The sequence below is a fragment of the Pelodiscus sinensis genome, chromosome 2 (genome assembly GCF_052426305.1).
Source record: "Pelodiscus sinensis isolate ZL-2025 chromosome 2, ASM5242630v1, whole genome shotgun sequence".
NCBI lineage: Eukaryota > Metazoa > Chordata > Testudines > Trionychidae > Pelodiscus > Pelodiscus sinensis.
This window is the reverse complement of record NC_143053.1, coordinates 159,282,014-159,294,033: the sequence shown is the minus strand read 5'-3', so window position 1 is coordinate 159,294,033 and position 12,020 is coordinate 159,282,014. Positions and strand designations below refer to the sequence as shown.

Sequence of the window (12,020 nt, the reverse complement as noted above, 5' to 3'; positions counted from 1 at the left end):
AATAGTGAAAGCCAGTCAAATGAGAGACATGAAAGGCAGAGATTCCTGTCATTTATTCAGAGTTGGTATAAGCCGACACCATAAAGACAGGAAATAGTTACAAAGACCGTGCTGCCAAAAAATGCCCTTTTTAAAAAAGAGACTTATCAAAGACCCCCAAATCTTCTCCTTTCTTTCCCCAATCCTCATCCTGCTTAATATGAAGTACACTGCAAGTTGCCCAAACTCCAAATCTGGCTTCCTTGTTCAATGTCCATTTTGGTAAGAAGAGAATGGATATTGAATTAATGGATTAAATATACCAAACACGGAACCATTTTTCCCCATCCCTCTAACATAAGAAAGCTATCATTTAACTACTTTAAAAAGACACCTGTTCTGATTCTCCTCACTTACACTGGCTGTGTCTAGACTGCATCCCTTTTCCGTAAAAGGGATGCAAATTAGACACATCACAATTGCAAATGAAGCGGGGATTTAAATCCCCCCTGCTTCATTTGCATAAAAATGGCTGCCACTTTTTTCCGGCTCGGAGGTTTGCCGGAAAAAAGTGCCAGTCTAGACGTGGCTCTTTCGGAAAATAAAGCCTTTTCCGAAAGATCCCTTATTCCTCTTAAAATAAGGAATAAGGGATCTTTTGGAAAAGGCTTTATTTTCCAAAAGATCCGCGTCTAGACTGGCGCTTTTTTCCGGCAAAGCTCTGAGTCGGAAAAAAGCGGCAGCCATTTTTATGCAAATGAAGCGGGGGGGATTTAAATCCCCGCTTCATTTGCAATTGCGATGTGTCTAATTTGCATCCCTTTTACGGAAAAGGGATGCAGTCTAGACACAGCCACTGAGTTTAAACTAGTGTGTCACTATTGACATCAATGGTGTCATTCCTCAAGTAGATAGAACTAAATGAGTGGAGAATCAGGCCCAGAAGCAGCATTGGTTAGAAGTGCCAGAGAAGGCATAGTTTTTTTCAGCTAAGCCAGTCAAATATAAACTTTAAGTTTAATTAACAAAGCAGGAAAAACAAGCCACTGGTTCAAAGAACACAGTATTATAGCTAAGTCATGATCCAGTACCAAACTCCAGAAAGTAGTAGTTGTGACCTCCACATTACAAAGGTCTCACTGAAGCAAACTATTCACCAGGTAAAACTGGGTATTTTATAAAGCTGAGCTCATTCACCAGTTCAAATTAATTAGGTGTGAATTTTTTTGGCAGCAGTCGTGCCATTGCAGCACTTGGCTACGTCTAGACTGGCATGATTTTCGGGAAATGCTTTTAACGGAAAAGTTTTCCGTTAAAAGCATTTTTGGAAAAGAGCGTCTAGATTGGCATGGACGCTTTTCCGCAAAAGCACTTTTTGCGGAAAAGCATCCATGGCCAATCTAGACGCGCTTTTGCGCAAAAAAGCCCCGATCGCCATTTTCGCGATTGGGGCTTTTTTGCACAAAACAATTCAAAGCTATCTGTTAATGAAATTCAACAATTTGTTTCTCTATAGCCAAGATTTTCAAAAGCGATTACTGATAACAGGGACTTAAGTTTTTGGGTGCCCAATTTGAGGCACCTTACAAGGTCTTGACTTCTAAAAGCAAGGAGCACCCATTTTTAGCCATCAGAAGTTGGGGACACAGTAACTTTTGGAAATTTTAGTTTATATGTTTGGAAACTGCTCCTTATATTGTTTCTTTGGTTGTCAGTAAATTATCTGCTATCTGATAAATGTACAGTTTTAACATTTTCCAGTGCACCTTATTGCATACTTGTAAGGTCATATTCACGCTTAGATTTAGCTGGCAAAAAAGGACTGTGCAGCAAGCTCAAATAAAGTCTCAGTCCCTGCAGAATACTAATTTTAAGTTTATTGGAATTATTTATTTAGGGAGCATTGCCTAATGCTGCTCCTGCAAGTTATACTTTTCATTACAGAAAACTTGTGAACTTTCTTTTCAAAACTAAGCCTACAGTTGGTCAGAAAAAATCTTATTTGAAGTATTTGATGGAAAATTAATTTTTGATTAATTATTTTATGAGAAGCATTTGCTCTCCCAGATTTTTTTTTTATTTTTTTGTCAATAAGCTGAATGGTCGAAAAATGAAACTAAGTATTTCTGACAGAAACTCCCATTCTCTTCTATGGACCAGGAACTTTGACAGCCTTTATCTCCCATGATGCACCATGGCCATGTAACCGCCATGATATTGCACCTACATACACCAATAGAGGGAGGTCATGGCACATCAGAGTCCAGTCAAGGGGCCCAGCCTGTGGAGAAGAATGGGAGTTTGAGGCAGCTGAACTACAACCCTTATGAGGCACCATCTCAGTATTTCAAAATCAGGGTTTTTTTGTGCTTGGCCAGAATATCATTTTTTGATTTTTTTTGCCAGAAAATACTTTCTAGTCAGTTCTGATCTAGTGCACTAGGAAATTGAGAGCTCTTCTGAGCAGTTCTGAATTTCAGATGCAGATTTGTGTGCTGCATTGCTTCTTTCTATTACAATGTTAGTGACATAGGAAGTCTAAGTGCTTAGACACATTGAATCCCACATGTCTAACTCCTCCTTGTTTTGGAATGCAGGTGAGAAATGCTTGTCTGATGTACCATACGATGCTACCACTAATTATGAGAAGGAAAGCGAGATGATGCAGACTCATGTTATAGACCAGGCCATTAACAATGCCATCAGCTACCTAGGGGCAGAATCTTTGCGTCCCCTTGTGCAGACACCTCCCGGCAGCTCTGAAGTCGCACCTCCTATCAGTTCCATGTATCAGCTCCACAAACCTCTTGGGGACAATCACGCTCGTTCCAATCATACAGCTCAGGATACTGCAGTGGAAAACTTGTTACTGCTTTCCAAAGCCAAATCCATCTCCTCAGAAAGGGATGCCTCCCCCAGCAACAGCTGCCAAGACTCAACAGATACAGAGAGTAATAATGAGGAGCGCAGTGGTTTAATTTACCTGACGAATCACATCGTTCCCCATGCAAGAAATGGCCTGTCTATAAAAGAAGAACAGAGGCAATATGATGTCCTGAGGGCAGGTACTGACAATTCCCATGATGCTTTCAAAGTGATCACCAGCAATGGAGAGCAAGTAAAAGTTTACAAGTGCGAACACTGTCGAGTCCTTTTCTTGGATCATGTGATGTACACCATCCACATGGGCTGTCATGGGTTCCGTGATCCTTTTGAATGCAACATGTGTGGCTACCACAGCCAGGACAGATACGAATTCTCTTCTCACATAACACGAGGGGAGCACCGTTTCCACATGAGTTAAAACCCCATTCCCACACAGATTCAACCTTATTAGCTGTAATACTGATACTGAAGCTGTATGAAAGACAAGGACAAAACACACCAGTTTACTGGACGGCAAAGGCATCCAGAAAAGAAAATTAGAAGACCTGGCCCAGGATTTTTCTCTTCTTGGTAGCATGCATTGCAACTCAGTTTTATAAAACAAATATTGATGTTTTTATTACAAATATTTGGATCACCAAACCTTTAGTAAGTAGGAGCTTTTGTAGTGAGGTAGTTGAATCCACTTCCTTCTAGCTATTGCTTTCCACAGACCTCTCTCCCCAACACAGTTAAGCATGTGCACAACGCACACAAATTTGGCTGAGGTCTAGAAAGGCCTTGTGCTAACATGCTGAGAGTAGGGCTCTTATACCAGACATTTTTTTTAAACTTCCCATTATTGCTTGGCTAATTGGGAAGACTTAATTAAAATAAGATAAAGTGGGACCTGTGGGTGGTGTCATGTGGACCTGGAATGGTATTGAAAGCCTAGATCCACAGGTGGCACTATTTTAGTTGTAAAGTAAAATAGCACAATATCACACACAAAGATGTGGATTTTTTTAATTGTTTTTATTTTTTATTTTTATTTTTATTTTTTTTTGCCAGCAAGGCATACATTATTTGTACTGTGAGCCATAAGGCCAGTTGTTTGAAGGACATAAGAAACAACATTTTAATACATACTCTGGAGTGGGAAAAGTGCTTTGTTGACTTTTTAAAATAAAAGTTTTCCCTCCCTATCCAATAAAAACACACCCTTTCCTTTAAAATAAGGTTTAAAAATCTTTCTGCGTAAGACAGACATTAATGTAGTATTTTTCTGAAGAAGTTTTAATTATTTATAAAAAAAAATTACATTCAGTAGGAGAGAGAGAATTTTTATGCACCCTTCTTTCATTTTGAGGGCAATTTTTAATATTGGATACAAAATTTCTACTCTCATCCACTTTGTATATGAAAATGCTCATTCGATTTGCCTAGCAAGTCCTCTGGCTAACTTTTGTGAGCTGTATCTTGAAAATTGAGCCCATTATGTTTTTTTAAAGCACCGAGATAAATTCAACAGCCATTAAAAAAACAAAAACTTACAATCCCCTTTCCTCAAAATTAACTATTTATTGTGGGCTCCATCCTGCAAGAAACTGAGCACTCTGGTCCCAGTCTAGCAAAGCACTTCCCCATTTACCTGAGCAGTCACATGAACGTAAATGGAGCTGTTCTTACGTGTAAAGATAATCCCATATTTAAGGGTTTTTTTGTTTGGTTGGTTTGTTTTTTACTGGACTGAGACCAGAGCAGGGCTCAAGTCCTATGAAACCAAACACATTTATTCTATCTCCCTACACACACACACATATACAGAGGGTCTCTTTCTGTCTCTCTCTGCAAGACCCTCCCAACTAACTGTTTAAGTTCCTGTAAATAAAAAGACATCTGAATCACAAAGATATTTGATACTAAAAACTGTCAATCTGTTTGTCTCTTCTCTAGTTCCTCTTCCAGATAGATCATTCCTCTTCCCAAACAACCTGCTGTCTTTAAGACTGGGTCATAATGATATTTATGCAACTTGGTTAAGAGTCTCCCTTCAGAAATTGAATATTTCCACAACAATACAGGTTATAATTAATTAATGGAGTTACTCAGCCCTCTGAATGTACAAACATTTCCACTGTATTCAAGAGATTGGTACTACTCCATAAACAAAAATCATATATTGCAACAAGACCATTTCTTAGGTCCTGTAATACTGTTATATGTACACACACACATCTGATTACTTATTCATATTATGAGCCAAATTCAATCAAACTGAGCGCACTTGCACTACGGATGAATTTGGCCAACTGGGTATAGTATTCTACATATGTATATTACATGTAAACAGAACAGAGGCAGCCTCGTTCTGCTTTCACTTACATTGTTGTAAATCAAAAGCAACTCCACTGAGGCAACAGAATGATAGTGGCGTATGTGAGATTTGAGTATGCTTTATACCTCCCCTTCCATTACTTTATTAAATTGTACATTCATTCCTCACTATAAGAAATTTACTTTGCAAAAGCCAAACTCCTTGGATCACAAGAGTGATATTACACGGAAAGAATGTATACAAAGCATGGACAGTATAAACACATGCAAACACACTTATGCACATTGAAACAACATTATGAACAAAAACATCTTAAATTGCAGGTACGCTATAAGAAAAAAGATAGCAATATAAACTATATCTCTGATTGTGCTCTCACACTGGTTAAATGTCATTGTCTTAAGTGAAGCTATTCTTGGTTAGAATCTGGCCCATATATATCAGGCAGGAAAAAAGCCAAGAAAGGCGCTGCTATCCATTTTTTGTGCCGAAAAGATTTCCTCACCGAGGGTATGTCTACCGAGCAAGTTATTTTGGAATAACTTATGTTATTCCGAAATAACATAGCGTGCGCGTCTACACTACAACCCTTTATTTGGAAATAATGTCAAGCTGGAGGACTTCTTACTCCAACTTATGGTACCCCTCATTTCACGAGGAGTAAGGGAAGTTGAAGGAGGAGTGTTCTTTCTTCGACTTCTTGCTGTGTAGACAGCGCCAAAAGCCGAATTAAGCTATTTCGACTTAAGCTACTCAATTAATGTAGCTGAAGTTGCATAGCTTAAGTTGACTTTAGCCCTGCTGTGTAGATGTACCTTGAGTCTGTTGCATATTCTGTGTCAACAACGACTGCACACATTGGTGAGCCAACAGCATTTAATCATGCTTCTGAGAAGAAGCTGATATTAAACTGCAAGGGAAGGGCAGAAATAACTTACACTAAGATTAGTTCATTTTTTAATTCACAGATTCTATATGATTTCTTTTTAATGTTTATGCTTTTACAGGGCCTAATTCACCTGTTCTTCATCCTCACAGCTTCATTGCAGGCTGTTCTCCCTGCTGTTCTGACCACAGAGGTACATGGTCGTTTCTGAGAGTCTCTTCAGTGAACTCTCTGCATCACTCACAGCTAACTAGACAGCTGAGGAATGTACCTTAATCTCCTGGAAACAGGGAGCTGGTTCTGTTACTGATATCCATGGCCTGCTTACTGTTTAAAGTGTTATACAATCTATAAACAAGTTATTTTTAGCTTCTGAAATGATCTTTTTCTTATTAAAGCTCAGGTCAAAGGGAAACTCTCTTTTAAGGCATTTCTTTGCCAAAGCCCAACAATAAGGGGGCCAAAATCACTATGGATGTAAGTAGGCACATCGCTACAAGAGCAGTGCCTGCTTAGATCTGTGTTGATTCTGGCCCTTAGAGCGAAATAAAATTTATGATAGTAAAGTTATATGATTTGACTCCAAGGATTTCTCTGCATTTAAATGGGGGTTCGTGTATGTCACTTGTTTTGTCGATGTGCACACACAAGAGTGTGGCTCATACATAACTGTATGGTTATGTATCGTGATAATTTTCACAGTGGATGTGTGTCTTGGCTCTAGGCTTTTCCTATTTATATAAGAGTATGTGAATGTTGTACAATAAATACAGTGATATACTTTAGTTTATTAATAAGATACAGTGTATCAGAAGGAGTAGCATAACAGCAGTAGCAGCAGCATTCCTTGTTTGTAGAGGGGCTTTTGTTTTACATTATTTGCACAAAATCAGCCTCTATTTGTTTGGAAATAAATGTATTGGTAATTTTATTTATGGGGATGAACACAGGAGGGAAAATGATCCATGTACTAGGCGCTTGTCTGTCTGCAGCTAAACAAATTGTGCCTGTAGATAACTGTTAGTGTAATCTCCCTTTTTTCCTCCTATGCTCTGGTGTAATAGCCTATCATGGTTCACCTCTACCAGGAAAAAAAGGGAGTAAACATGTTGAATGGCTTTAAGTTAAGTTGATGACTATGTTTAAAAAAAGGTGTAAATAGTAACATAGTAAGAACTGCTTTTCAGAATTTCTTCCACAGCTGTTTCTCCAGCCTGCCACTGCCTTTTCTATCTGCTATATAAGCAAGTTGTATTTACACATTTTGTTGTGACTTTAAGACTGTTGTATTTACATTTCAAATTTTTTATGAAATTTGCTTGTTTTTTTAATTAAATTATGTGTGGAAGGTGAGACACAGCTTGTAAGAGAGACAGCGTGGCAAAAGACTTGTCTTCTAATTGCTAGAGTGACATTCTGCACAGTTTAAACCCTTTTGTGCATGAGTGATTCTGCATGCACCTCTAACAGCATGAGCGCGTGTGTGAGGGGCAAAATGGAGCAAGGAAGAGAGCATGAAGTTGTGTGGCATCATGTAGCCTGATTTTCTGATCTCATCCTCACTAGTATAACCATATGGAAGTCAGTAAAGTTAAACCAACCTCATGCAAGTGAGAGGTAATCAGACCCTTAATCTTTACAGTCAGGGATTGGATATTCATTATTCCACAGCATTGATGTATTTTGACCATAAAATCCCAAGAGAGGGGTCCTCTCTGAGTCATGTGAGGGAGGGCAGGGCTGTGGAAAATCCTGCAGTTTTGTCAGCCTACACAAGGGTTTATAAACCACTAACAACTTCCTATGCTGCCAGCTTATAGGGGAAGAGAAAGGGAGGCTAAGTGCTTTTGGCTTTCACAATGCAGCCTAATTTAGGAATACCTCACTCCTCTTGACCACTACATAAAGAGGAAGGCATGCAGCGAGTAAAAGGACCCAGCCAGTGCAAATGAGAATTTGAAGCTCCTGTGCACCCACATCTGAGTCCTGTTCTCCACATTTAAGTTAGGCTTTGTGGTCTTTCATGACCTCTGCTCATCAGCCACTTCAACTCCTTTGACTCTCTCAACTTTTGAAGTAAAAAAGTTCTTTGGGCACCTGCTTCTGCATAAGAAGAGTGTAGACTCCACACCAGGGCTGTGTCTAGACTGGCCAGTTTTTCCAGAAAATCAGCCGCTTTTCCGGAAAAACTTGCCAGCTGTCTACACTGGCCGCTTGAATTTCCGCAAAAGCACTGATGATCTCATGTAAGATTGTCAGTGTTCTTGCGGAAATACTATGCTGCTCCCGTTCGGGCAAAAGTCCTTTTGTGCAAAACTTTTGTGCAAAAGGGCCACTGTAGACAGCCCAGCTTTGTTTTCTGCAAAAAAGCCCCGATGGCGAAAATGGCGATCGGGGCTTTTTGCACAAAAGCGCGTCTAGATTGGCACGGACGCTTTTCCGCAAAAAGTGCTTTTGCGGAAAAGCATCCGTGCCAAGCTAGATGCTCTGTTCCGAAAATGCTTTTAACGGAAAACTTTTCCATTAAAAGTATTTCCGGAAAATCATGCCAGTCTAGACGTAGCCCAGCTGTCCAGCTGCCTGAGCCTCAGAGTGATTCATGAAGTAAGACAAGAAGGGTATTATTCCAGCTAACACTCCTACAAATCGCAACACAGTAAGTTCAGAGCTTGCCTACCATATCATACCACTATAGCCAGGTTCAAACAAAATGGCCACGGCAAAGGAGAAGAGCTCTCTCAGAACACTAATTCCTGAGTGTGGGCTAATCGTCTGGGAAACCCTATGCTAACCCCTCACCTTCAAATATATCTGCCACCTGCATGGGAGAAGGGATTTGACCAGGTATCTAGGCAGGTGCCTTAAGCACTAGGCTGTGGGATATTGTCCTGGGGGGCAAGAGGGTTTCTCTCAGTCGCTGATGTAAAAGTGGTTCCACTGTGGACATACATGTTTAAAAAAGTCAGATGAATGGGGATGAGGGAGCTGGGTCTTCTAGCGAGTGCTCTAACCTAGCTACAGCCACTCTCTTGCACATGTACCCAATGATTCATTCTTTGTTTATCACAGCAACACAATTTCAGCAGGTGAAACTGCAGGAGCCCCACTTGTGACAATCCCATAAGCTAGTACTTTGGACTGGTGCTTTGAGAGGTGGCAAAGCCCCGTTCTAGTCCCTTCTGCTAGACAGGAGGGGGACTAAACTGAGTTGGGAGGGGGGTGGTGTCTCCCACACCCTAGCTGCCTATCCTAACCATTAAGCTGAAAGTTATGAAGGAGCACCTCCTCCCTGGTTTCTTGCAAAAATAATCTAGGTACCTCACTCCACCACTAGAATTCTTGCAAAAGGCATTTCTTCCCCCAGCCCAAATTTAGGCACCTATTTCCTAAGAAAGGGGCAGGGCTTATCACAAACCCTCATCGTGACTTCTCCTATTGGCTAGTTCCTGCCTAATCTACTGGATTTTGTGAATCACATTCAAAGCATCCATTTCTCCCCTTTTGTCATTACGGAGCCAAGGCAACTCAACTGAGTGTTTATGAATTCCAGTGATTTCTAGGCATCTAAAATTTAGGTGTGGTCACACTCAGAACTGCCACATCTATGTTATTTTGTGACTCAGTCCTTAGGGACAAACTGGGGATCATGCCCTGGTCCTACTGCTATCAATTCAACTGAGTGCTATTTGATTTCAGTTGTTGGTTTCTCTTCAGCCCTCTCTCCACTCTTTCACCGCCAAGGATAGCTACAAAGAACACAATTGTCCTGCTTGAAGGGTCATGGTAATTAGCTCACAGCACTCTGGAAATTATTTCCACTATAATTTAGTATCACAATTATTTCGCCTTTGGATCTTTTAGCAGACTCTTCATCACTACTGTTCCTTTCAAACCTACATAAACAATGGCAAATGGGAATCCATCTGGTTTTGTTTCGAAGAAGTTTGTAAATATTTTGTATAGCTGTTGATGTGTGAGCACACGTTGTGATGAAGGAAAAAAACCTGAGTGTGCGCACACCAGTTTGTGTACCTCAAATCCAAATTTGGTCAGGTAAATTTATGATTTTGCTAGCCATAATAAGCCACACCTACACAGCTTTGTTGTCTTATTTACTGTAATATACAGATATCAAAATTACATTTGAGTTTTAAATGTCATTAGGCAGCACTTCTGGAAACAAACATGGGCTATTTTAGGAACTTCCACTCACCGGCACTGGAGCAATATTGATGGCTTTCTGCAGTATTATGAACCCTTGCACAAAGCCAAAGAACACCCATTGACTTATGTGGGAGATTGCGAGACTACAACCTGTGCAAGGACCTCAGGGTCCGGTGTGAGCACACAAAATACTTCATTGCATCTTTTGCTTTGTTGAACTTATGGACTGATTACAATGGTATCTAAGTTAGAAACTGATCAGCTATAAGTGCCATAGATATGCAAAGCACAATTAACACTGCCCAATATTTTCACCCTTGGGTAACTTTACATTCAGGCAACTAAAAGTCAAAAGGTCATTTCAGAAGTGCTCAGTGCCCACATTGAAACCAGTTGGCGCTGTGGCTTCTGAGCACCTTCAGAAGTCAGGCCACTTTTACTTAAGTATCAAAATGTATATTTAGAAATCTAACTTTAGGCACTCACGTCAGAGAGCATTGGCTATCACCATCTTTTTATTATGATAAAAATACATATTCAAATTAGCTAGAAAAATCTTATTTATTCTTTACCCTTCCCTTGAGCTAGTCAGAAACTACCGGTATGCCAGCTGAAAAAAAAAGGCATTTTCAACAAAAAGCAAAAACCAAACCTGCCAACCTGTAATTTTTTTTCGGCTGAAAACCCAAATATTTTTATTCTGAAATGCTATAGCAGTGCCTCCATTCTCCAATTGTCTTGGCTGGACTCCATCTCCTATGATACACCACAATACCCTCTCTCAGCAAAGGGAGGCAGTTGCCTGGCTACACTGCATCATGGGAGAGCAGACCACAAAGGACAATGGAAGCTCAAGCTACTCAATGATGTCTGGTATTGCTGTTTTGAATCTGCATGCCATCCACTGATTTACATAGACATGCTCACGCATAGATGTCTTGGTGGATGAGCACGTAGCACCTCTCCAGTGACCAGTGCTCTGCGTGACAGCAGACATCAGTAGTTTTGTGTTTAAAACACATTATAAGTGTTAAAACTCCCACCATGCCTGGTAGGAGAGCATGGCAATACTATTATCCCATGTCACAAACAGGACGGCTGTGTCTTCACTTGCGGCTTCTTGCGCAAGTAATATGCAAATGAGGCTAAGCGTGGAATATTGCCGAGCCTCACTTGCATACCTAATGAGCCACCATTTTTTTCAGAAGAGGCTATTGCGCAAGAAGGAGCGTCTACACTACCCCGTCTTGCACAAGAAAAACCCTCTTGCGCAACGCCGTTCTTCCTGAAAAGTAATAGGTGTAACAGCGTTGCGCAAGAGGGTTTTTCTTGCACAAGAAGGGGCAGAGTAGACAGCTCCTTCTTGCGCAAGAGCCTCTTCTGAAAAAAATGGTGGCTCATTAGGTATGCAAATGAGGCTCAGCGATATTCCATGCTTAGCCTCATTTGCGTATTACTTGCGCAAGAAGCCGCGAGTGTTGACATAGCTGATGACTTGAGTACAGAGACTGTAAGGCCCAAGGTCGTTGTCTTTTTTGGGGCACACAGCATGAAAGAACGAAAGTTTGCTTTTCAGAGATGCTAACTAACCTAACTGAAATCAATGGGGGCTGCAGAAGCTCAGCACCTCTGAAAATCTGATTTGTCTGAAGCGGGGCATTCAAAACCCGAAGCACCAAAATTAAGGATATTTTTCTTAGAATCATAAAATACTAGAATTGGAAGTGACCTCAAGAGGTCATCAAGTCCAGTCCCCTGTCTTAATAGCAGGACCAACCACGCACCATC

The 12,020-nt window shown here is 40.5% G+C and overlaps 1 protein-coding gene across 9 annotated transcripts in view; it reads left to right on the top strand.

The window, feature by feature from the left end:
* The window catches only part of IKZF1 (IKAROS family zinc finger 1), a 102,702-nt gene extending 91,283 nt beyond the window's left edge, over positions 1-11,419 (top strand). For 5 of the 9 annotated variants that reach the window (XM_075921673.2, XM_075921679.2, XM_075921676.2 and 2 more), the window contains one exon: positions 2,577-11,418. In XM_075921673.2, coding sequence (XP_075777788.1) covers positions 2,577-3,283 — 707 coding nt within the window. In that variant the 3' untranslated portion in view covers positions 3,284-11,418. Of the gene's footprint in view, positions 1-2,576 lie in introns of all 9 variants that reach the window. The other 4 variants (XM_075921674.2, XM_075921678.2, XM_075921683.2 and 1 more) reach the window with 2 other exon arrangements.
* Positions 11,420-12,020: the final 601 nt, after the last annotated feature.